This window comes from Misgurnus anguillicaudatus, chromosome 21 (assembly GCF_027580225.2).
Source record: "Misgurnus anguillicaudatus chromosome 21, ASM2758022v2, whole genome shotgun sequence".
Lineage (NCBI taxonomy): Eukaryota > Metazoa > Chordata > Actinopteri > Cypriniformes > Cobitidae > Misgurnus > Misgurnus anguillicaudatus.
This window is the reverse complement of record NC_073357.2, coordinates 30,660,555-30,687,732: the sequence shown is the minus strand read 5'-3', so window position 1 is coordinate 30,687,732 and position 27,178 is coordinate 30,660,555. Positions and strand designations below refer to the sequence as shown.

The 27,178-nt window shown below is 38.1% G+C and overlaps 1 protein-coding gene and 1 long non-coding RNA gene across 2 annotated transcripts in view; both read left to right on the top strand.

Annotated features, from left to right (window-relative positions):
- The window catches only part of dennd2b (DENN domain containing 2B), a 68,454-nt gene that overhangs the window by 16,195 nt on the left and 25,081 nt on the right, over window positions 1-27,178 (top strand). The window contains exons 2-8 of the mRNA XM_055201878.2: window positions 5,636-5,731; window positions 9,167-10,414; window positions 15,100-15,254; window positions 22,900-23,039; window positions 23,236-23,451; window positions 26,702-26,798; window positions 26,895-26,939. Of these exons, the coding sequence (XP_055057853.2) occupies window positions 5,658-5,731; window positions 9,167-10,414; window positions 15,100-15,254; window positions 22,900-23,039; window positions 23,236-23,451; window positions 26,702-26,798; window positions 26,895-26,939 (1,975 nt within the window). The 5' untranslated portion in view covers window positions 5,636-5,657. The remainder of the gene's footprint in view (window positions 1-5,635; window positions 5,732-9,166; window positions 10,415-15,099; window positions 15,255-22,899; window positions 23,040-23,235; window positions 23,452-26,701; window positions 26,799-26,894; window positions 26,940-27,178) is intronic.
- LOC141352854 (uncharacterized) lies at window positions 5,754-7,356 on the top strand. The gene is made up of 2 exons (XR_012359930.1): window positions 5,754-6,458; window positions 6,620-7,356. It is a non-coding gene; the product is annotated as an uncharacterized lncRNA (long non-coding RNA).

The following is a 27,178-nucleotide window of genomic DNA, read 5'->3' as shown; positions in this document are numbered from 1 at the left end:
TGAGTTGGGTGTGTAAGTCACCAAATCCAACCTTATATTATTTTAATCACTGTCTTGTTACCTAAAACATAACACCATTTTGAAACATGTCAGCAACTTCTAGTAACTGATAGCTGGGATTGAAAAAATGTTTACACAGTGGGGTTAGTTGTCACACAGCGTTACAACTAAGCCTCCAGTATACAATGATAATGAAATGAAAACAATGTAAATACTATTCATTAAAGGAATATTCCATTTTCTTAAAAGAAAAATCCAGATAATTTACTCACCACCATGTCATCCAAAATGTTGATGTCTTTCTTTGTTCAGTCGAGAAGAAATTATGTTTTTTGAGGAAAACATTGCAGGATTTTTCTCATTTTAATGGACTTTAATAGAACCCAACATTTAATACTTAACTCAACACTTAACAGTTTTTTTCAACGGAGTTTCAAAGGACTATAAACGATCCCAAATGAGGCATTAGGGTCTTATCTAGCAAAACTATTGTCATTTTTGACAAGAAAAAAGTATATCCACTTTTGGACTACAACTTCTCGTCTAGATCCGGTCCAGCGCGACCTAACGTAAATGCGTAGTGACGTAGGGAGGTCACATGTTACATATATAAAACGCAAATTTGCGGACCATTGTAAACAATAAACTGACACAAAGACATTGATTAGTATCATTCGACATACAACAATGTAGGAACGGTCCTCTTTCAACACATTTGTAAACACTGGAGCGGAGTTTCGCGTTCGACCTCTTGACGTGACGACGTATTGCGTGGGGTCACGCTGGCGCATCACGACCGGATCTAGACAAGAAGTTGTGCTTTAAAGGTGGATATTTTTTATTTTTCTTGTCAAAAATGACAATCGTTTCGCTAGATAAGACCCTTATGCCTCGTTTGGGATCGTTTATAGTCCTTTGAAACTCTGTTGAAAAAAACTGTTAAGTGTTGAGTTAAGTATTAAATGTTGGGCTCTATTAAAGTCCATTAAAATGAGAAAAATCCTGCAATGTTTTCCTCAAAAAAACATAATTTCTTCTCGACTGAACAAAGAAAGACATCAACATTTTGTAAGACATGGTGGTGAGTAAATTATCTGGATTTTTCTTTTAAGAAAATGGAATATTCCTTCAAGATGAAAACTGTTTATACAAAATCAGGGGAAGTGACTCAAAATTATAATTTTTCGTCTTAATTGTGCTGCCCTTTCAAAAAAATATTTATATTCATTGATGCTTAATACAAGGATGGTTAGATAAAGGATCATGGATGGATATATATCCACACATTCATCTATTATAGGCAGATATATAAACAATATCCACCTTTAGTATATAGACGGAATTATATTGATTTATTTGTGCTTAAACCTAAATTTCTAGCATGTGTTACAACAAACCCTCTGTTACAATTAACCCCACCTATGGGGTAAGTTGTAACGTTTGCACTCCTGTCGCTTTCGGTGTAATTGTACAATAACGGTAGGTCCCATAAACAAACTTAAAGTGTTCATTTGTAGCAGAGATGTGTGTGTTGATTGTGTAAAAAAATGCTAAATCTCACTTTAATATTTTTTAAATGATAGAGCCAAAGTCAAAAAGCGTTAGGTTGTGCCCCGGTTACCGTGTGTTGTTGGTTTTGAGCGGTTGTTATCTGGGTTTGTTTCTCTTTGCTGTTTGAAACTGTACTTACATAAAGTCTTTTTTTTCAAAAGAAATGCGACTTTGCAATGTTGATGCTCAAGGGATATATTGTGCAACCTTATTTTTAACTTTAGCTTTGGTTTATAGATTCGGTCATGGTCAATTTGCCCTTGTAGTCTTGATGATAGTGATGCTTATAGACTAATACATTTCCATGTTCATGTTTCGTGTCCAGTGGACTTTATTTTTACAGCTGTTCACCTTTCAACAGCTCTGGCTAAAAAAAGTTCAGTTTGTGCCTCTCATGTCATAGAAAAAAGAAAATATTTACGTTTTATGCAGTCTTGTTTAGCCACAGTTTTATCTTTTTTTTGCAGCTAAATTTTTTCCCCTAATGATAACAACAATAATTTGGACATTTTCAGCTCGAAATATTTAGTTAATTTCTGCATACAAGCTCTTTTGTTTGCTTTTACCGAAAACAAAGCATTATAAGACAGAAATAGATCAATAACTAGAACAAGGACCTCTAAACATATTCATCTCTTTAGAGCTGTTGTGTTCTTTACAACGAAAGACAACATTGATGAATTCATTATGATCTAAAAATAAACCATAAGTTTAGAAGATAACAACTGTTACAAGGCCTTGGAGTTAGATTGGAAATGAAGATGCATGTTCTTTGCAGTCTTTTGAAACAGGAAATGGCTGACAGAAGGAATGCTGTCTCTTTCCTCATCTGTCTCTGTTGGGCTTTCAGCTCTGCTGCTGGTTGGTTGAGTACTGCATACAAAAACTTCCTGTAAACAAGCCCCCAGTGCACCCAGCCCTTCTCTGTCCTTAAAATCGAAGTGCTTATCAACTCACGACTAAATGAGTGAACGCATACCAAGATGGGAGGTTTTCCTTCTGAATGTGGATAACACGTTTTTAATACTTGTTCTGCCTGATGAAGGAGGAAGTTGCAAGTGCTTTGCACATGGTTCTGTGGTTATGAAGCTTGGCTGATTAAGATGTGTTGAAGCCAGTGTGGTGGTGTGAAGAGCTTGTGCTTGCGGTTAAGAGACGACCTTTGAGATCATCGTCATATTATGAGATTTAGACAATAAAGAGTAAAGTTTAGTTAAGACTTATAGTTAAACTGTGGATAAATTAAGGGAGTTGCTGTGAAAAAATAATCTGTTAAATGTAATTTATTACTCATCAAAGATTTTCAAGCCTTGTTAAGGCTTTAGACCGACAAAATGTAAGCAGTCATCTCTTTCTCAACAACCAACCTGAGCACATCTGTGCTCAAAACTCCCAAACCACAACTCCCTGACCAAGCTTGTAAAACTAATATCTGCCATTAAACAGGGGCTTTTTAAGTCCTCAGGTGCAAACGTGGGAAAAAGCAATCACTATTTAATGAACCAAGACTAGCTTAGCCGTGTTAATCTTGGCTATTCTATTTTAACAGACATTAATACAAACACACCCTCCAAACATTGCTTCTTGGACTAAAAACATTTGGCATGGCTCTCTGATTCTAAAAACAGATTTTTCAAATCCTTTGCTACATTGAAAGGCAATGTAAACCTGCTCTGTAATGTACGGTCTTGGTGCTGCCATTCTTTCGATTTAAGGATTGTAAAAAACTATTTTATAATAATGTGACTATTGTTTGTGGTGCTTGGCACACAGTTATACATAATAACTTTTAATACATACGGCATAATTATATGTAATTATTATTATTGTTTCAAGTAGGATTAAGGATTTGACTAAACTTTGGAGTATAATTTGTCATACAGTTTGCACAGTTTGTCCTGATAGCTTCCATCGTGTAGCTTTTTGAGGAGCGGTGTACTTTTACTTTGTCTTTTTCTAAGCAGTCAGATGTAGGAATTTCAGCTGGAGAATGATAAAGCCGTTCCAATAGATTTACATGAAACGAGGGATTAAAGTAAAATAGATATTTGGGGTTGGGAATGTTTCCCAATAATGATTTTCTGTACCTGATTGGAATATTATTCATTATTTTATTAATTATGTTTTATTTGTCAATTTATTGTAATGTTTTATAGCTTCATGTAAGAGGAGGGAGAGGATTGTGCTGAGTGCTGACTGAACAGGTGCCAGTGCTGCTGGGTGGGAGTTATTTAAGTGTAGGATTTAACTTATGTCACGGTTTATGTGAAAATAAACTGTGAGACCACCGATTTAATCATGGTCGGTGAGTATTGGCTGGTTTGGATTGTATTTTCCAACAACTCTGGCATAAGCAATCGACCACTTAAATGGACAAAAATCAACCATCACAACTATAACAAACACGTAGCAACACCGAAAAACTTGAAACATCTAAATTCTAGCCAGAGTAACAACTTGGCAAACACAATGTTATATTGGGATCTAGAATATACAAAACAGGCATTGTGGCAGGGACTTGCATGGGTTTAGCTACATTTTCTTCTGAAAATGAATGTCATCTGTTTCAAGCTGAGTGTATTTTTATATATTTTTTCTCTAAATGGGAACTGGAATATATTTTCCTTTTTTGTCTTACTGTATGTATATTCATTGCTACTGTAAGATTTACCTATCAATTAATTAATGTAATTAATCTTATTTATTTTATAGTCTGAATTACCACTAATGAAGCATAGTTTTTTTTATTTTTAATATTTTTTACATTGTATGTATGTATGCGTGTACGTATGTGTTTATAGTCCTGCCATTTATTGTGGACAGTAAAGTAAGAATTTCATTGCTCAGGGAAACCTGCTTCCCTAACTGGGTATATGACAATAAACGCTTTGAATTTTTGAATTGTCAAGGGATAGTTCACCCAAAAATGAAAAATTCTGTCATCATTTTGTAACTCTCAAACCTGTATAGATTTTCTTTGTTCTTTGATAAACACGAAGGAAGATATTTTGAGGAATGTTTGTAAACAAACCGATAGGAGGCCCTATTGACTTCCATAGTATTCTTTTTCCTACTATGGAAGTCAATGGGGATTTTGATCGGTTTGGTTACAAACATTATATGTTTTAGGGATGCACAATAATTTGCATGCGATATTATGTGCATCTCGTCAGTAAAGCCAGTTCCTTGATTAGTAGTAAATCGCCATCACCTGCTATTCAGATGGAGCAGCATTTACTACCTAAAGCCGTGGTACACTGACAAGCTGGGCCATATCGGATAAATATCGCAGGCGATACATCCGCGGTAATTAATGGAAAATTGCCCTCATTGTCAGTGGACTACTTTGTGTAGTAAATGCCGCTCCACCTGAAAGCAGCTGATGGCAATTTACTACTAATCAAGGAACCGGCTTTACTGACGAGATGCGCAATGACATCACATGCAAATTATCATGCATCCCTAATATGTTTGTTGTTTTAATTTTTAATTAAATATATATTTTCATCTATGGTAAAATCGCACACCAAAGCTCCAAATGTGTTAAAATGTATTTCATTAAAAGACTTTGTATGGCTTGTGATGTTTCAAGCTCACAGGCTCTTCATAAGAAAATATAACACTAGTGTGCCACCATCTATACCACTTGATCAAAAGATCACATGACATACTACAGCTACAATAATGATAATAATAATTCTAATTGAAATTAAAACTAATAAACCAAAAAGATGATGTACAAAAAATATGAAGTCATATGAAAATATAAAAAAAAACAAAAGTCTTATTTAAAATATACAATTTAAGAAAATTTTAAATAAATATTACCTGCAAGCAATAAATGCAAATAGAGAAAGCAAAACCTTTTAAAGAATAAATTAAATAAAAGGACGAATATCAAAATCTTTATTTAATCCTCTGAGTTTTTTTTTCTTTCGGTCGAGCACCCCTTTGAGTTTGATGTGCGTGCTTATTTTTGGCATCTACATTACTGTACCTTGTCTTGTTTACAGCGTTATACATTTGCATTTACCGGTATATTAATATCATTACACTTTCTTAACAAAGCAACATTTTTTAACAGGCGAGGGAGCTGTTAGAAGGAGATGACTGCCAACAAGAGCTCCAAAGCTACACAGAGAACAGAAGGGTCTAAAGGCCCTCAGGAAAACGTAGACAGGTGAGAACCATGACACTATCAGTCAAATAGTGTGATTGTTTAGGTATAATAATTACACAGAATGCATTTACCACTAGTGTAAGTTGCTTGTAGCCCTTGCGAAATTAAGGTAAATGGAAGTACAATACAACACTTATCATTCTACAATGCAGTGCTTAACAGCAAGAATAAACCAGTTTAAGTCTTGCATTTTGCGCGGTTTGCTCTTAAAGGGTCTATATAAATGAAAAATAGGCATTATTTTAGTAGTCCGATCAGTTTTGTTTCAAGAGTAGCCTGTATTTTGTATCATATTCATTTTCTTATGCAGGAGTTTGACAGCTTTGCTCCATTGTGTTATATTTTGTATGATGTAAATCATCTGAATCAGTGGTTTTCAAATGGTGCCTGGAGGCCTCAAATAGTCTTTGTTCTATTTGTGGCCAGGTTTCATTCTGTGAAGTTTTCCGGTAAGTATCTGATAGTTATTGGATGAGGAACAAGTGAAGAAAAACATTCCTTCAAGAGTGAGAGGAGCTGCTTTCGGTATTACCTACTGTATGCACACTCTCATGTCAGAGATATTTACAAAAGGAAACTGTGATTTGTGTGAATAAGAAAATGATGGCATAGTGGCTGCTAGACACTTACGAGCATTTCTTCCTAGACATGGACATTAGGGCTTCAGCTGTAAATCAAAGCCAAAGGAGAATGCTGAGAAGGCAGATTTATGTCAGAAGGAGTTGTGGTAGGTAGGCCTTACACTAAGATTTAGCTTTTTATAGCAAAGATAATGGTTAAGAAAATAACTCAATCACAGATGAAATATTCACATTTTTGTGGAGGAGGAACCCACTGACTCTGGGCTTGATATGTTGCTTTTTGATGTGTGTTCCTGGAACCTCATAGCTTCGCCATCCTGGCACGGCTTTCAAACAGGAAATGGCCTGTGGTTGACATTGCTCTCAAGACCCAGGAAGATCCAGACTCACACTGGCTTCCACTTGGTCCATGTGTGGCCAGACCAGCTGGCTTCCCCGGAGTTGTTTTTACTGGCCCTGTCCGGGCTCTTAGAGAACCTCCTTAGACCACAGACACAGACTCATAGTGGACTTGGTGAAGGAAATCTGAAGCTAATGTCTTACTTGTGTCAAGAATGTTGCATGAGCCTAATACTGCAGTTATAGAAAACAATAATTTATGTCTTGTGGACAGGTGGTTTAGATATTTTTAGACATGCAATGTTGTTCATAGGTTACATATAAATGTTTATATGGGAAATGTGCAGACTGTTCTATGAAGTAAAATCTGCTTAACACTGAATATATTAGCCAGACTCAAGCAGGTGATTCTCACGAAATCCAGATTTAGAAGGTGTCCAGCATCAGATTTTTTTTTAAAAAGCCCTTGAAGCCAATTTTTTTTGCACGTATAAGATTAAGGTCTACACTTACTGCTATTATTTGTAGAGGATTTAAAAAATATTTCCTCTAGAATTATTTAAATTCTTTAGATTATCATTATCAAAAATTATCATTACCGCAACATGATATTACATTAAATATATGCATTTACAAACTCATGTTTCGGTAATGAGAACTAAAAAGTTGTCTAGGTACTATGACAAACAAAATTTCAACTTTTAGTGTCACAGTCAATTATGTCTCTTCCAACATTTAAAAAAAAAAAGGCTTAAACATTGAGGGCTTAAACAATGATTGAAAATTGCTGCGGAGGATCATTTTTCTTGGACATTTATATTCCTTATTATTGTCTCTACATCTATCACCAAATACCACATGTTTCTTTACTGTAAATGTTTATAGTATAATATGCACTGAAGCTTTTTATTTTTTAGATTTTTTTAAATTATAAATATCTCCATGTCAAAGAACCCAAATCCAGTTATGGACACGTTGCGGTAATGAAAATTTTCCCCTTAAATGTGGAAAAATCAACAAAATTGGTTTGTATGATGTCGTTTGAAATCATGTGCAAAATAGTACGTGAAGAGATGTTTTTAACTGTATCTTATTTTGATACTCTTACTTTGCATTTACTTTTTCTATCAAAATGTTTCATGACACCTCATAAGTCTAATTTCGCGAGATTCACCCAAGCATGACATTTTTCAATGTTTAATTTAATGATAGAAGGACTTCAGTTTTTTTAGGAGGACATAATGTACTCAGTTTAATTACGTTAGTTCTGTCCTTGTCTGTACACCATTTTGTGACATTGTGACTGATCTGTCATGATGGAAGAGTTGCCACAATTATGGAAACCAGAATGCAATTGTAGTTAATTGTAAAGCGAGAAAAATACAGCTCATCTTTAGATATTTAAAAGCAAAATATTAACTTAAAGGGGTTAAAATGAATTTGCATTTCAGTTTGTAGATATAGAGCATAGTTGCCTATAAGTGTGTGTGCTTTAAATAAAAGATATCAACACTGGTGACCTTTAAAGCACAAAGTAAAGATTGTCTAAGTACAGACAACCACTGTGATGTGTCTGTAACTTGATGATATGTTTTGTGAATGTATCACACAAGGAGGTTGATTGTACAATCCTTCCAAAGCCAGATCTGCAAGGCTTTAGATGGCGTGGCGTTTCTCTACCATTTTTCAGGGCGTTATGATGAGGTTTTAGTTGATCTGTCCCAACCTGCACCATGGATCATTCTCTTGGCCTCCTCCCAGCTTGCATTTGTTATTCTAACCACTGCTGTGACATCAGATCTGCCTGCCTCAGTTTCACTGAGGTGTGGGCCAAGATGACTTGTAGTTCCTGGAAGCTCGTAAGCAGCGTTAGATTTTGAGGTGGATGAGAAAGTGTTTGTACGTCTGAAGAGACTGAAATGAGGTCAGCAGAGTCTTTAATCTTATTGCTCAGCAGTGAGCAGCGGCTGTTTGCAGAGTGAACAATGGGCCTGGGAATGATGAGGAGACAGAAGTTGACATATAGACAAAGAGAAACTGTTGCTACATACAGCTAAGAAAAATATAACGCTAAAGGTTGATGATTGAGTTGGTAAGTTCTTTTATTCTTCATTCATTACTTCTAATAGTTTCACAGGCTTTTGATTGGGAGGTCTATGTAAATGTTCCCCAGACTGTACTGTATCTCGACTATGCTTCTGTGTTTACGTTGGCTTGATGTTAGGGGATTTAGCGCTTCCAACATGATGTCGGATTGTTATTTTATCCAACATCAGACGTAACCTAACTAACGTTACTTTTATGGAGAATCCATCTTTTATAGTTCTCACACTTGGATTCACATTGCATGTCATGTTGCTCTCAAATGTTCTGATACATTTTTAACAACCAGTTTGTCTCAGTATCTGCTCGTTTAGTTTAAGAGAGAAGTATTTCTTTCTCAGGGCAACACAATTGTGCCAAGCATACATTTTGTATAGTTTTCATCACCCTCTGCTGGTTGCTCTTGTTTCAGGTGTCAATCTGTGTCTCCACCTCCGATTCTTTCTACTGCAGAGCAGCCAAGTTCCTCTCACCTCAGTGGCAGTGAGGACGCAAGTGAAAGGTTGGCAAAAGCTGACTCTAAACTCTGGAGCCAAAGGAACTGGAGCTGTAAGACTGCCAGTCTGAGAAGTGGTTCCTCACTCTCCACTGACTTTGAATGTCAAAGCAGGCTCACCAAATCTAAAAGCATTGGTTGTCTGGACAAGAGGCTCATAATCCATAAACCATCACGTATTGATAACCAGGAGCAGAAGGAGAACCAGCCACAACACGACCCCCCTGTGGGGGATGGACTGAATACTGGACCAATTAGCTGGAGTACCCTCTCCATAGGACCTGCCACCAACCTTGGGCACAAGCGCACACTTTCACTCAGCCGTACTGGGACCTCCACCTCATCCATCGCCATTCGCAGAAAGATCTTGGAATGGGAGGGTCGGAAAGCGGCTCTGCCTAGAATGAGCCTATGCTTGGAGAAGAGGCCTGGAGGCGGGAGTGAGGGTTGCCCAAGCCTGCTGTCTTCACCCTGCAGCGAGAAGACCTTTGACTTCAAAGGTGTGAGAAGAATGAGCACAGCATTTTCAGAGTGTTCCTACCCGGAAACTGAGGAAGATGAGCATGTATCCGATAGAGAAGCTCCTGTAAGATTCCAAAAGAGGCCTTCAAAGGCCGAGTCCTCTGGGATTTTTTTGCGTTCGCTTTCCGCACGCAAGGAGACCTCAGCTGTGCTCAGTAGGATACAAAAGATTGAACAAGTCTTAAAGGAAAGTCCCTCTCCATCACCACCAAAGTATCTTAGCAATTGTTACGGTCTTGACAAGTCCAGACAGAAGTCTTTCACTATTGGTGGGATTGAAGACTTAGACAGCACTTGTGGCAGCAAGCGGAGCAGCATCTGCTCCCTGGCCACTGAGCCTGAAACCTCTCCAGGCTCTAACAGACTTTCTAAGTTCAGGCAGAGGTTCAGCATCAGTTCTACGAGGTCTGAGAGCCCAGAGCTACCCTCTGTGCAGGACTCTTCTGGACCCACAGTGAACCCTTTGCCCAAACCCAAACGAACATTCGAGTATGACGCCAACCGAAACCACAAGGGCTCGTTGCCCAGCAATGGACTACCTCCCACCTCTGAATCTCCACCTCCACTTCCTTCAACCCCAGCACCTGCGATCATGAGAAATTCCAAGACGGATGAAAGCCTGCCTAAGAGGACTCAAGATAGGTGAGAAACATGATCCTTTTCAAATTATATGATTGACACGGCTGTCAATGCAGTCATATTTAGTCACTTATTTTATTGAAAGTAATTTACAACATTGAAATACAGTGTTTCTGGAGTACAGCTTTTTTCAAGTATTCAGTGGTGAAAACCCATGCTTTTTTAAGGGATCCCTGAACTTTAATGTCGCTTTTCCATTGCATAGTACCCCACGGTTTAGGTCGGATCAGGTCGGGTCAGCTCACCTCACTTTGGCTTAGTTAGCTTTTCCATTGAGTTTAGAAACACTTCGGAGTGGGAGGGATTGTAGGCGTGTCGTTGTATTTGCGCTGCCTACTGCTGTGACATCATACAACTGAGAGCGTTGTTGTACATTCCCATACATTCTTTTATTTCTCAGTCCGCCACAAAATTAAAATTGACCACCACAAATAGATGTTTGCACTTTATCACGTTTATCACTATCTCTGTCTCACATGACAGTTTCTGTACAAACACCTGTGGTGTCAGTCGACGCGCCCCCCCTAAGCATCATTTAAGTTGCTTTAAGCATATATCCGAACGTGTGTGTCGTGGATGTGCCGCCACAAACTGCAAGTCTGAAAATAAACGTATGGTGTTCCTGATTCTCAACTTGTGGAAGTCTTTCATCGCTAAAAGGGAGTTTGGAAATTTAAAGCAAAGCACAGATGACAACAGGTTTACTCTGGTAGTGATGATTCTCTCAGACCAGTCTGTGACCTACAGTGTTTTCATGTCACGTTTTGGTATCAGCTCAGGTCGCTTGGAAGCCCAACCGAGGTGGTACTAAAAAAAAGTATCGGGTACTACGTACTGCACCCAGTGGAAAGCCCCCAAAAGTAAGCTGACCCGACCCAAACCATGGGGTACTAAATGGTAAATAAAAGTTGCATCTTAATGGAAAAGCACCATAAGTTAATCTTTAAAGGGTTATTTACCTAAGAATAACATTCTGTCATTACTTTCACACCTTCAATTTGGTTCCATTCCTGTATCACATTTTTCATAGTATACAAAAGTTTTTCAGAAAGTTGACAAATCTATTTTCCATAAAATTATACATCCAATGAGATACTGTATAGGAAACATGAAGGGGGCATATTCAGTGATTACCGATTAAAGTTATATAGGTTAAAATGAAAGTGACGATATCACGTCATCAATGATATGACTTTTTGTGATCTGTGTTCTCCGTTATTGTAGTACATACTCCCTGTCTTTTCGTTTAATGAGCTCCCTTAAATAAATGAAAGACTAAAGTGATAGATTTGTGTTACAGAGAGCAAAAAACATCTGTGGCAAACTAACTGAGAGGCATTGAATTTGTGTACTTGCTCTCAGTCAGTTCCCCCACGAACAAGAGCTCATTTATTTTTCTTGGATAGTGAAGTATATAAAACTTGTCTGAGGAATGTTGAAAAGGATAATGACCACAGGCCAAGCATTTGTTTTGTTGATGTAGCACTGGACTTTGAATTATTGGCTTTTGTGTCTGACTACATATTCTCACACAGTCAATTGGCCTCTACGGTTTCACAGACTCTTATGTTACAAATCAAGTAAGCAAAATGAAATTTCCTGTCAGGCATTTGATTGCAAGCAGGGATCAAGATGGAGATGCTTGTTTTCTCTGGGTTTTATAAACTTACCATATTAGGTAAATTTGTCATCTTCATATCCAAAGCCTGTGTAGTGTGAACTGTTCCATTATTATACTCTGTTGTTATTTTTTGAACATCTATGTGTAGCAAAGTGTCATTTTTCTTTTTCCCTTCACATCGAAAAGAATTTAAACTGACATTGCGGAAAAGCCTGCAGGCTCTAATGAAACAAAGGGCAATGTTTCATCAATATTTAATATTTCAGATTTAGTTCCACGTCTGAAAATAGTATCAGCTATAGCTTTATCTCCATCATGAAACACTTTTTTGGACCATTTTTAGAAACCCCAACCTCAAAACAGTCTTACTGACTGTATCAATTTGTCACAGTGAGCTGGAACAATAGAGAAAATGAAATGTTTTGGAAGTTCAAAGAGTTTTGAGATTGCTTCATCTTCTCTCATTAAGTTTGATATAGGACTACTTCATCCTGCTGCTGCTTTGGTTTTTCACGAGGGCTCTCATTATGTTTATAGCTCGTATATATCCCTGAGCTGTAGGAATGATCTTTGGCACATGGATTGTTTAGCCCCGTTACTGGGTATGGAGAACTGCCAGGTTCTCATGATAGAGAACCTCATGGGCAGGAACGTTAACTGCTGTGCATCTGAGCTCATGTTTAACATTCCTGCGGCTGGTGCAAAGTCGACTGTTTGGAGACTGTATGCAGACAATGAGGTTGTGTCATGTCAGACCATTAATTTGAAGTTTTAACCTTTTAGAAACTTGGTAGATGTTCTTTAACCTTCTAAGACCTGGTGTGTCCACATACGTGGACAGTGTTGGTGAAAGTTACTTTTGAAAGTAATGCATTACAATATTAAGTTACTCCCCAAAAAAGTAACTAATTGCGTTAATTCGTTACTTCTCATGTAAAGTAATGCTTGTGTTACTTTTGCATTACTTTTTCTCACTTGGCTGAGGCTTGATCTCTTTTAGGCGTTGCAGGTGTTTTTTATGACAGAGAAGTTCTGCATTCAGAAACTGCATATTTCCGTCGCAAAAATGTCAAGCTCTGGCCTGTCTTTTCTGTTTCCGACTTAAACTGTTCCCACTCAGCCGTGACGCATAGAGTGCGTAATTCTATGTTAATTAGTAAGGAATAATTGACGACTGGCCGTTGAATTATAAAAAAATAATGCACACCCGCGGTGCTGGGTGTGCATCATTTTCTTATAATCCAACGGACCAGAGTCAATTATACACGGTTTCCACAAGCATCGCTCTGGTGCCTATTTTTAAGACATTTGACATGTTAGGTGTGCGGTTTACCGAAAAATAATCAACACCCATGGAACATTTCTCAGCCAATCAGAATAAAGCATTCAACAGGAACGTGGTATAAGTTCCGTTTAATTCAGTACATTATTTTTTAATCAAATTAATTAAACTTTTTAAAAAAGTAACTCAAATATTAATGTGTACTGTATTTATAAAGTAATGCGTTACTTTACTCGTTACTTTAGAAAAGCTATATTATTACGTAATGCAAGTTACTTGTACAGCCAATCAAATGCATTACGACCAACACTGTATGTGGACATCAAATTTTTTGTTGTGTGCACCATAATACTTAATTCTGTACACAAACATGGACACTTTTAAGTGTTGTTCACATTATAACGATAAAAAATTATAGTTTTGATAATCGTTTCATATTAAAGAGAATAGCGGAGTTCACACCACAACTATAACTAGGGATGCACCGATAGGATTTTTTTGGGCCGATACCGATTTAAACAGACAACTTCTGGCCGATACCGATGCCGATACCGATTTTAAACACTTTTTTTATTTTTATACAATACTATACAGTTGGTCTTTTAGCTAGTTTATTTCTGCATCAAATTATTTTACTGAACATGGATTGGATCTAATTAACATTCAACTGACCAACATAATAAGAGAGGCACAAATTAAGCTAAAACAAATATAATAAGACAGCATGACAACCTTAAAAGGTGGTTTTTGCTATTCAGCATAAATTTTATTAACAAACTTTAACTAATTTTTTTACATATAATGGATTTCTTTATGCAGTTAATAAACAATCGGTATCGGCTTTTCTCGTGCTATTGCCGATATGCCGATGGTTTCAAATTTATCAAAAATCGGCCGATAAATATCAGTGGCCGATATATCGGTGCATCACTAACTATAACCATAAAGATACAATGAACAATATCGTTGGGATCACTTTCTGAGCAATTTTTTCCCATAAACCATTGACAGCCAATCAAATCTATTTGAACTTCAAGTGCACTTGAAATTACAGAGGAGAAGTTCATTGCTGAGGTCCATAACATAAAATTACCTCACGTATCCAGCGCTGATGCAGTTAGTGTGAAATTCACTACGTAATGCTTTTTTCATCCCACACTGACTACGCCAAAAGGTAAGATATTAGATTACACAAACTGTAAATGCAACAAGCACAGCATATTTACATATTAAGTGACAACTGCAAAAGTTTTTATTTGTTAATGACATTAAAGGCAAGTGCTCTGCGCGAGTGCCACACGCATGAGCAAATTTGCATAAAGTTATCGTTATGATGTGGACGCTAATATATTTATCGTTATACTTAATGTTATCGTTTAATGTGAACGGCCCTTTACAGTGCTTCACGTTCAACGAAAAATATTTGGTTATTATATTTATTGGTTCTTCGTAACCCCAAATAGCTGGAAGAAATCTAAAATGCAAGCCAAACCAAAGCTTGGGTCTTAGGAGGTTACTGCAGTATCTACTATGTGACTTTTTTGGCAAACATGACTTAATGATTCATAAGATAAAGGTTGCCTTTTGTCAACTCTTTTAATTGCCATTTTCTCAAGAAACTGTTGAGTGATTGGACGTGTTTAAGGTCTGCATATGTGAAAGATGCTTTCATCTTCTCAGGTGGTCTAGCCTGATTGTCATCATCCAAATAAAAAGTTGTTAGCCTTAACTTTTTCGGCAACTAATCCAAAGCTGTGGTTTTTCGTTATCTCCGTCTGTTTCCAGAGAATCTTGTGAGTCAGAGGATGCGGTCAGCCTGCCGTCCTCGTACCCATCCTCACCAACAGAGAACGGCACAGCATCCACAGAGAACCACAGTCGGCCCAGCTCAAAAAGCACACTCGAGGAGAACGCCTATGAGGACATAGTGGGTAAGAATGGTTGGTGACAGTTTCTATTTATTTCTATTCGATTGTAGCCAAAAGCTAATAATGCACAAAAAAACAAATGTTTTGTATTCGATAGCATTTTAAATATAAATGGGGCGGTTTTCCGGACACGGCTTATCCTAGTCCCAGACTAAAAATGCATGTTTGAGCTGCCTTAATTTAAAAACACATTGTACTGACATATCTTAACATATATCAGTATCATTGTTTTGTCTCAAGATTCACACCAGTAATGTTTTTTGCAAGGTATGTTTGTAAAACTCCTTATGCCGAGTTCAGACTGCATGACTAGTCGGGTCACAGATGTTTTCACACTGCACGATTATCTGGGGTAGCGTTCAGTCGCTGCTGTTTCAGATTGCATGGTGAATTGATGACAGGGGTTTTCATACTGCATGACTTTACGGTATAGGAAGAATCGCCAACAACTTTGTCCCGGTCCGCAAACTACGTCTCACAGCGAAACGCACGCAAGAAGTGACGCGAAGGAAACAACGCGAGGTCAAGCATGCAAGACCAGAGTTCTTACGTGAGACTGGGATAGTGGGATTATTATTAAAAATGGTAGCTTGCAAGAAGCTAACCATACAAATTGCATGTGCGCTTATTTGTAGCAGAAAGAAGAAGAAATAAAGATTATGAAGGAGGAAATGTTTGAAGAGACTCATCCCCGAACTTCCAGCTGTCCTGTATGTCAGTGGTTCTCAAACTGGGGGCCACGAGATGGTGCCAGGGGGGCCCCAGTTTTATGACATTTTATAAAATACATGAATTTATCATGAATCCTGTTTAATTAAACCTAAAAAAGGCAATTAACCAACAGCACTACTTTGAATGATTTTATATGTTTTGTTTAATTAAAATGTTACATTTTAGAACAAATTTGTCATACATTTTCTTTGGGGGGGCCGCGAAGAAATGCACTGTACACAAGGAGGGCCGCACGCTGAAAAAGTTTAAAATATACATAGATAAATATAAGAGCATGAATAATTAATATAAGGGCGGCTTTTCAGACAGGATTTAGATTAGGACTAGACCTTAATTATATTAGGACAGTTAATGCTGAGTTCAGACTGCACAATTTAAGCCCTGATTTTGAGTCGCTGACATGTTTTAAAAAATCGCAGACAAATGCCCGAAATCACAGGCAAATCGATGCTCGTGTGACAATCACACAGTGTGAATTATCAAAGACGCGTTCTGAGAAAATCGCTGCTGAGTTGCCGACACCTGTGAGATATCTGGCATGCTAGATGAAAATAACATCGGCGATGACCTACATCCAATGAGAGAGAGCAACATACAGCAGTGCACTGTAAAAAATTGCAACATTTAATTCAAATCAACATTATTTAAGTTAAAGTAACATAAAAATATAAGTTAAACCATTTTAATTTGTTATGTCAACTTATCACAGGCCAAAACTTAAAATAGTAGATTGAATTGACTCGCAAAACTGAGTTATTTTAACTTCATGCTGCATTTGTTTTTACAATGTTGTGTAAATTGTATAATATTATGTTAACATAACTTAATATTACATAACCTCTTACACTTTCTGCCTGAATTTGACATACCCAAGTTTAAGTATACAGAATATTTTTGTGCTGGTCGTGTTTACATGGGAAAAGATTTGTGACCCTGCATTTGGAATCCAGGCTAAAGTCTCATAATCTAATTTTGAGAAAAGGAGCATGAAAGTTTGATTTCAATCATAGATTTTTACTTTAATTTTTGACATAACCTTATATGTCAAAAATATCAAGTTTAGATTTCCACAGAATGTTCTTTTATATCATGTAGGATAATTTTATGTAAAAAACAGTAAATCACTAAAAATAACTTCTGCTGGGATTTCACAGGCAGGGTTACATTTTATGTGCATTTTTCTCTGCCTAAACTTACACTAAATTTATTGGATTGTTACACCTGAAGCTATAGACAGACATTGCTCTGCTCAGACGTCCCCGTGCAAGAGTTTATGCCGCCTGCTGTTTTCACGAGCACTGGATTAATTCACTTTTAGTCTACTGAAGGTGATGAAGTACTGGCATGTGGTACTGGCTAATTTTATGTGCTAAATTCCTTCCTGGTAGGAAACAGCCTGTTCAGACCCTGAGGGGCTTGACATTGTTATAATGTTCTTAGGTCATGCACTGTGTCCACACTGTAAATCTCTGCGACTTGCTGTTGCTGATGAGGCAAAGGCATCAGATGCTGTAAAGAAGCCTGACTGAATTACTGCTTGTAAGGTTCTTTGCAGGTTCACTTCATAGCAGCTATATCGATATATCTGTTCTACATCGAAGATATGCAAACTCATGCCTTTGCTGAGTGTTGTTTTTGAGACGATGATGACCGGTGGGTTCAAGCGGTGCACAAGCCTGTAGCGGTTTGGAAGCGGGTGACTCTCAGCCTTTCACTCGACAAAGACTCCATTGTTTCTAAGAACACCTCGGGTGTGGGATCAAGCATTTTTATGAATGCTGATTAGTTCCAGACAAATATATGGGCCCCTGTGTGCCATCAGCAGTGCTTGGGACTGATGTAGCAGGATCTGAGAGAGTCATGTAAGAGCATTCAGAATAACCACGCTTTGGTTAGAAGACCAGATGATGTGGTTCCTCAGGCTGTTGTGGAAATGAAGGATAAGCCAAAGTATCAGTCGAAACCTCTTTGTTATGGAAATTCTTAAAAAAAGAGTAAAGAATAAAGACATTGTTTATTATGGCATGCATGCATATTCCAGCCTGAAACCATATCTCGGGTTCATTCTTGGGGCTTCGCATTGCATTTTGGCACAGTGCCAGTCTCGACCGGTGGCATTTATGACATATCCCCGTATGCATTGCACATTTGTTTAGCGATAATGGATCAGCCAAATATATCCAGATGGTAGGGTCATAATGCGTTTATCATGAGATAAATCATTTGTAGGAAACCTATACATGTCACGATGATATACAAGGTCTAAACGCAGCCATTTCCTTTCTTCCTAGACTCACAATTAGATTGTTATGTCCATCTTATATTTGGGTTTTATGGATTTTCTACCCTTTACACATCAAAAACCCATTTTGTTAGAGGAACATTCCACATCTCACACGACTGCATGCTGCTTTTGGGAAAATTGCAAACTGGCCATAAAACGGTTGTGTCTGCTGTATCGCTTTTATTGGAAATGCGATAGTCACATTGCGTACCGCTCACTGTGTCCTTTTCACTTTGTAAAAAAATAATCCCATCGTGTAAACAGCATGTGCGTGTTGTTTAGGTGTGCCCACTCTCTGCATTTGTGTGTTTTGTGGAGCCCCTGTAAGTAGAGAAGCTGATTAGTAACCTCCTGTATGTGATTGGTTAGAGAGGCGTACCATTTCTTCAGCATGCTGTCATTTTATTGCTTTCCTTGGGAGACTTACAGAGCATTCTGGGTAATTTCTGGCCTGTCATTGTGATGCTCAGCCTTAATGGCACCAGGGCAGATCACAGCAGTACACCTCATAAGGTCAGATAATTATTCTCTTGTGTTGTGGTTAACCCTTTGTGTGCTAAAAGCTTTTGTTTAGCTTTTCATTCGAATCCACTGTCTTCAAAGGAGCGGCAGTCATTATTATGATCATCAAGCTTACTTAGCAGCATTTTTTGACTATGCTGTCATGAGTTTTTGATGTGTCAATATGTACACATAACAAAAGTGTTGCACAATACGGATTTGTGCAAGAGGCGACAAGATGAAATGATCGTTTTCTCTTGTATAGCACCTGTTGTATATCTAGGGAAGTTAAAGAAAGACAAAGAAATCAACTCGATGTTATGCTAATATGTTTTATGTAAGCAAGAAACAACAAGAAAACTGAAGAAAATATGTGTTGCTCTTATGTTATCATTTATACTGGCAGCATTTATTTTGTTTTGTTTTGGGAAATGAGAAGAATACTTGAATTTAGGGATATATCTGATAAAAAATGATGCCATTTAGCAGATAGGCACACAGGTGGTTACTAAGTAGTTTAGTGATGTTCACCTGCACACAATTGTAGTCAAAACATAGTATGATGTAATGATTTAAGCCTATTGAACCTGTTAGGGGTTTTGTGTAAAGTAGATTAACCTTTTAGAATGGCATTTATTGTTAAACATATTAATCATTGTATTACATTTTAGCATTAACTGCCTAGTGTGATGTAATAAGTATTTGGGGCGGCTCAGTTGTTAACACTAAAAGGTCCCTGGTTCAAGCGCCGACTAGTTCAGGTGGCCTTTCTATGTGAAGTTTGCATGTTCTTGCTGGGTGCATCCCAATTCAGGGGCTGCAGCCTTTTAAGGCCGCGGACTTTGAAGGCAAGGCTCGATATTTGAAGGTGGCAGCCTCTAAAGGCCACAAAGCAAAATGAAATGAGACGGTCTAGCATACGGGGATAGTTTAATGATATTAATTCACATCACTAAAACATCATTTATAATTGTAAAACAGTCACAAGGACCTTTAATTTGCAAAATATACACTTTTATTTATCTTCAGTTTTGAATGTTTATTTTAAAATACCCAGACGTCATAGGCGCGCATTGCATCTTGGGATAGCCAAGGCTTGGTGCATCCCAATTCAGGGGCTGAAGGCAATGACGTCACTGGGCCGTGACAAAGGCTGTCCCAATTCGAAGGCTCCTTTACATACAAGCCTCCAAATGTGGCTCTTTTTCCCCCTGAAACTAAAGATCCATAGATGTATCCTTCACAACCTTGGCTTTCCCAAGATTCAATGCGTGCCCGTAATGTCTGACTCTTGGGTATTTTGAAATAGACATTAAAAACTGAAGTTAAATAAAAGTGTATATTATGCAAATTTAAGGTCCTTCTATTATTATAAATGATGTTTTTATGATGTGAATTAATATTATTGCTGCAGTATTGTGCGTGTTGCGGTTTGCTTTTGTATATTTTTAATGTTGGTGAATTTTACATACTGTTGGATAGTTTAATCTGCATCAATGTGTTATTTTTTCTAAAATAAAACAAAATAAAAATCTGCCTATTTCTAAAAGTCTGATAGGTCTCAGCTGTTGCGTCCCGCTGACAAGCGTAGTGGGAGGGAACAGCAAGTGACGCAAGTGACGCAACTCCCCCCGTAGGCTAGACCCTCTCATTTCAGTTCGCTTCTTTGCCTTCAAAGTAGGGATCGACCGATATGGATTTTTTAGTGCCAATACCGATTTTTGTTTCATCAGCCTTAGCCGATGACCGATACAGGCTGCCGATTTTCTTGAGCCGATATTTTCTGAGCCGATACTGCTTTTGCTCACTCAATTTACATTATAAAAATGACACGATGATGCCAAATGTTACAAGTGTCAATTTTAAAAAAGTAACATTTATTGAACTTAAAAAAACTGTATTTAACAAATAGTAAAAATAGGTGATGGTCCTAGTGAACCAGGAACTGCACTCTCCACAATACGCACAACCGGCGCAACGTCATAGAATATCTCTGAACAGGTTCACGCCCACTTTTGGGGGAAAACAAACCAGGCCTCCCACCGACTCCCACACAAAATAGCGGAACAAAGCAACGTTTGTACACAGCCGGCAGGCGTAAATAACTTAAGAAATCACTCAGATTAAACACGTTGAGTAATTATCTGTCCACTCTGCCTGCCATAGAGCACGAAAGATACATTAACACATTTAATTTGGTCAATATAAAAACATGTCTCTTTCATTCTCAGAGCGCCAAATTTGTGTAGCAACGCTCCCCATTGGCCAGAGGTGTCTTACTCGGACATTTACTCGTACCTCATCGAGTCAACAGGGAAGCCAGTGACTGATTTTACTTCGTATTTGAAAGTTACTTAGTATTTATATATTATGTCTTTATATTTAGAGTACTGAGTCCACTTTTCCGTCCAGCCATACAACTAACTAGCTTAGCGATCTTTACAGCAAATTTGACGCTGGGAGAATAAAGGGGACAGGTTTTTATATTGACCAAATTAAATGTGTTAATGTATCTTTCGCGCTCTATGGCAGGCAGGGTGGACAGATAATTACTCGAAATGTTTAATCTGATTGATTTTATAAGTTATTTACGCCTGCCGGCTGTGTACGAACATTGCTTTGTTCCGCTATTTTGTATGGAAGTCTAAGAGAAGTCTGGTTTGTTTCCCCCCAAAAAGGGGCAGTGACAAAATTTACAGTCAAGTTCCCGGATGTGCCGGTAGTCCGTATGACGAGGAACTATCAGCAAAGGATATTGATTTCTAGCACAAAAATATATATAGAGATGAGAAATAAAAACCCGCTTTATCCAGCTATGATCAGCTGTTAGGCCGAGTTTTCGATGTTGTCATGGAAAGGTTGGTTGTTTTTAGTCACATGACCTGCGATTGCTTGCTGTCTGTAAATAATGGCTGAAAAAAATCAGCAAACACAGCAGACACGTATCGACCGATACGATACACACAAAAATCGGCCGATATATCGGTCTATCACTACTTCAAAGTCTGCGGCCTTAAAAGGATCCAGACCCTGAATTGGGATGCACTCGCTGTGAGGGATACATACATGGATCCCCAGTTTCAGGGGGAAAAAGGCCAGTTGGAGGCCTGGATGTGAAGGAGCCCCCGAACCGGGACAGCCCCCGCCGCGGCCCAGCGACGTCACCCGCCCTCAAATAAGACCTTGGAAGGCTGTAGTCCCTGAATTGGGATGCACCCCTTGTGTCAGTTTGGGTTTCCTCCCACAGGCTAAAAACATGCAAGTTAGGTAAATTGAAGATACCAAATTGCCCCTCCCCCACCTGCGTATGGATTAACTTGTGTGGGTCAACTTGTATATGGATTAACTGGTTCTCGCCATGACTATAGCCATAGATGCTGGAATCGTGTGAAGAAAAAAGAAAGAAAGATGTAATAGGTATTTAGGTCATGGTATGAGCTCATGAGCTCAAGAAATTTAAACAGTCTTGCTTTTTTGACTTTCATGACCCATCAACTTCCTGGTAATTGCTCTTATAAGGAAAATATCATTTTATTGATATCCTCATTTCTGCAGTGATCCATTATTCGAAGTAAATCAAAAATAAATCACAATCACAGGTTAGATGCCCCTGATACTATGGTGATCCAGCACAATACTAAATGTAATATATTCAATAGGATGATAAATGTGATTTTAGATGCTTCTGGTTTCTGGTTAGTCTTCAGCGGTTTCAAATGCATGTAACAGTACTGAGGACTCATCTTGACTCCATTTTGAACTGTCTGCATATTCTTATCTTGACTCATCACTGGCCCTTATGTCTGGAGACAGATTGCTGTCCAAAGGCTCACGTCCAACAGAAACTGTTTTTGGAGACCATACACTTAAGTTTCAAGCAGGCTAGCAGTAAACCTCCATGAATAATCCTCTCCTAGGACTCAATAGCTGCCCCATCGGGTGCCTCCAGCTCCTTCTCATTATCATCTTTCACCCCCTTCCATGCCCTTGGCCCACCCTTTCCCTATCAGTGTGTCTCTGTCTCCCACTCACTCCTTAAGAAGACATGTTACCCTGCTACCTTTTAAGTCTGCTCCCATGCAGCTGGTGTTTGGTTGTAGTCTGAGTCGTGCTTTTTCTCCCCTGATCTTCTGCGAACCGAGAAAGAGAATCCATACGAGGATGTAGATCCAGTGAGGAGATGTCTGGCCCGAAATTCTCGCCTGTTACCCGAGAGGTCTAGGGACTCGCTCAACAGGATGTGGACCTCCCAGGACAGGAAGTCCATTACGCCTCCCCAGGTAGTTCTTTTAGCCCTGCAAGATAGCAGCTGCTTTTCAAAACGACATATTCATATTTATGTATCAGTCACCATATTGCTATGGAAAGTCTTTGCTTCACATTGAACTGTGTGTACAAATATTGAAATTATTGGGCATGTCTGCGCCTTGCACATGTGCGAAACAAATCATCTCTTATCAACTTTCCTCTCACCAGCTGCCTTCCAAACCGAGCAGTCAGTCTCTGCGGTTGGCAGGTCCTGCGGACAGGAAGAATCAGCGCCCATCCCGCCTGTGTAAGAGGCACAGCCATGATGACATGCTGCTGCTGCCCCAGCTGGGCATGGCTTCTTCCCCCTGTGGCCTATTAGATGACAGCCTTAGCACTACCACTGATACCTTGGCCTCCCACAGGCAAAAACGAGTCCCCAAGGTATGCTGGAACAAAACAGAGCTGAATGACTATATAGTAGTTGATCACTGTTGTTTAAAGAATATTTGTGTTAATGTCTTTTATTATCTTATGTTCATCATCATATATCATGGATTCACTAGCAAAAATGTAATTATTTGGATTTGAAGCTGCATTTGTAGCGTCTCCTCGGCACACAAATTTAAATGTTTGCCTCTGAAGATAACAAGTCAATAATAAACAATTATCTATTATATATTGTGATGACAATATTGGTAACGTTAAAGAAGTAGTTTACCCAAACATTTTAAAGGGATTGTTAACCTTAAAATTAAAATGTTGTCATCATTTACTCTCTCTCATGTATTTTTTAAATCTGTATGTTTTTTTTATTTTGATGAACACAAAATAAGATATTTTGATAAATGATGGTAAGCACACAGCTGCTGTAACCATTGTCTTCCATAGCAGTAAAACAAATATTATGAAAGTATTTTGATAAATGATGAAGCAGATAATTTTGATAAATGATGTAAGCACACAGTTAACGGTACCCATTGAATTCCATGGTATTTGTTTTTCCTACTATGGGTGTACTTACCATCATTTATTAAAATATCTTCATGCAGGTTTAGAACAACATGAGGATGAGACAGAATTCTGATTACAGAATTTTCATTTTTGGGTGAACTTTCCCATTAATTATGTCAAATAAAGTAGAAATGGCAAATAACTAACTTTTCACTGTTTTTCATGTTATTAAAATGAATGGGGACTGTTAAGCTCCAAAATGTTAATGTCAAAATCATCTTCTTAAAGGATTAGTTCATTTTCTTAAAAGAAAAATCCAGATAATTTACTCACCACCATGTCATCCAAAATGTTGATGTCTTTCTTTGTTCAGTCGAGAAGAATTTATGTTTTTTGAGGAAAACATTGCAGGATTTTTCTCATTTTAATGGACTTTAATAGAGCCCAAGATTTAATACTTAACTCAACACTAAACAGTTTTTTTTAGCTGAGTTTCAAAGGACTATAAACAATCCCAAACGATGCATAAGGGTCTTATCTAGCGAAACAATTGTCATTTTTGACAAGAAAAATAAAAAATATGTACTTTTAAACCACAACTTTTCGTCTAGGTCCGGTTCAGCGCGACCTAACGTAAATGCGTAGTGACGTAGGGAGGTCACGTGTTACATATATAAAACGCACATTTGTGGACCATCTTAAACAATAAACTACCACAAAGACATTAATTAATATCAGTTGACATACAACAATGTAGGAACAGTCCTCTTTCAAGACGCTTGTAAACACTGGGGCGGAGTTTCGCGTTCGTCCTCTGTGACCTTTTGACGTCATGACGTATTGAGTGGGGTCAGCTGGCGCATCACGACCGGATCTACATGACGAGAAGTGGTGCTTTAAAGGTGTATATTTGTTGTTTTTGTTGTCAAAAATTACAATCGTTTTGCTAGATAAGACCCTAATGCCTCGTTTGGGATTGTTTATAGTCCTTTGAAACTCTGTTGAAAAAAACTGTTAAGTGTTGAGTTAAGTATTAAATGTTGGGCTCTATTAAAGTCCATTAAAATTAGAAAAATCCTGCAATGTTTTCCTCAAAAAACATAATTTCTTCTGGACTGAACAAAGACAGACATCAACATTTTGGATGACATGGTGGTGAGTAAATTATCTGGATTTTTCTTTTAAGAAAATGGACTAATCCTTTAATTTAATAAATGTATTCCAGTTAACCTATGTGCTATAATCTTCTGAAGCCACAGTCAGTCTTCACAGAAACTCTGGTCTATTCTGAGTCTATTAAAAATTATTTGTTAACAATTTAATTAAAAAATAGCAATGAAAATAATTTTTGCTTTGACGTCGCAAAATATTGATGTTGAGAAATTTTTATGTAATACCAAAATGTCATACGTTAATGATGACAGAATATAAATTTTCGGGAACTGTTCCTTTAAGAGTTCACAGCTGGTTCTTGCAAACTAAGATAGCGTGCACACCAGTGGCGGCTGGTGACGGCTTATCCGAGGGGCGCAAATTCAAAATAAGTGTTCGGAGTGTCATGTGTGTGTTGCTCGTGTTTTCAAAATGTGTGTTTGTTTCGTCATGTGAACCATGAGCATCACATGTTTTGTCAAATAGGTGCCTGCTGCACATGCGTCAAAACCATTTATGATAAAAGAGACGCTCACGTTCACAAAATACACGCAAGATACTCCTTTAACAGTAAACTCTGATTATTCATTAGATTATGCGAGTATCTGGCAAACACAAGCGTGTCTTTTATCATAAACCCAGCAGACACTTATTTTGAAAAGACACATGATGCACATGAGTTCACTCGACGCGCGGAACACATATTTTGAAATTATGAACCACACACATGACAGGCTACATGTGGTTGTCAGAACTTCGCATCGAGCGCCAAAAAACACACACCAAAGCTTTTACTCTGGTGGCCATATGTTTTCAATTGCTTTCAATGGAAGCGCAGCGTTTTTCAAAAAAAATTCTGCATTGAAAGCCACGCTCTGCGGTTTTTCAGCGCTAAGCGCTGAGAGTTAAAAAATATTCAACTTTGGATGAAAAGCTCAGTTCGTCAATGTCAGCTCTAACACGGCTGTCCAATCACAGTGGAAGAGAGGCGGGACAAACATCACAACAACTAACCAGCGCATTGTACAAGGACTGATAATCAAAGCAGAAGTATCACAGCAACCAAAGCACTATGCTGAAGAAAGCTGGCAGTCGGCTGAAATGAAGCGGTCCGCCGGGCGTTTTTAAGCCGCGTAAAAAAGCTTTGGTGTGCACGGCCCCTAAGTGTAGCATAAAGCCTTCCAGCAACAACTTCTTTGCCCCTTAATGTTTTTGCTGTCTCCTCCTATCACACACAACAATTTAATGCCTATAACTGTTATGCCTGTTTGCTGCAGGGTTTGAAAGGGTAGCAGCGTAGAAGGGTAGAATGCATTTCTCAGGTTAACAGAACAGCCCTCAAAGACTGCCCTAAACGACTGAGAGATTTACTTTCAGTGTTTTCCCTTTTCCAGCCATTTCACAAGTTGCAGTAGAGTGGTCCCAATGGCTTTAAAGAGCTTTATAGCTCACTGATAGCTAAAATCAATACCTTTTCCATCTGGACACGGCAGAGCCTTAAAATGTGCAATTTGAAAATGTCCAGTCCGGGTTAAACCTACAAGTCATTATTATTGTCACTTATTTGATCTTTATCTTTTTCCAACAGGTGGTGCAAAGAATAAACTCTATCTACTGTACAAAAAGAGGCAAGAAGAGGCTAAAGAAGCTTTCACTTTCAAATATAGAAACCGCATCTCTAAGAGGTAACAGCTTTTACTGTACCAACCACCAGATTTTTGGTTCAACCATTTAAGTCAGTTGGACCTTTGACATCAAACAAACTTCTCTTCTGTTTGCAGATGAAAACAGTGAGAGCGAGAGCGACTCTGATGACAGGTTCAAAGGTGAGGGACCAGTACATATGGCTGAGTAACAGTCTTTGGGGGCAGAGTTGAGTGCTGTTCAAAGACTGTCCTCTGAGAAAACAGGCACACAAGACCTATGATTTGTTACAAGTAACTGTCGAGTCTAAGCAGTAAATGAGAATGAGTTGTGCACAACTATTACCAGGCTGCAGATATTCATGTTTTAAATGTACATCATATCATGCATGTTCAATTTACATGTATGCATTTGGCAGATA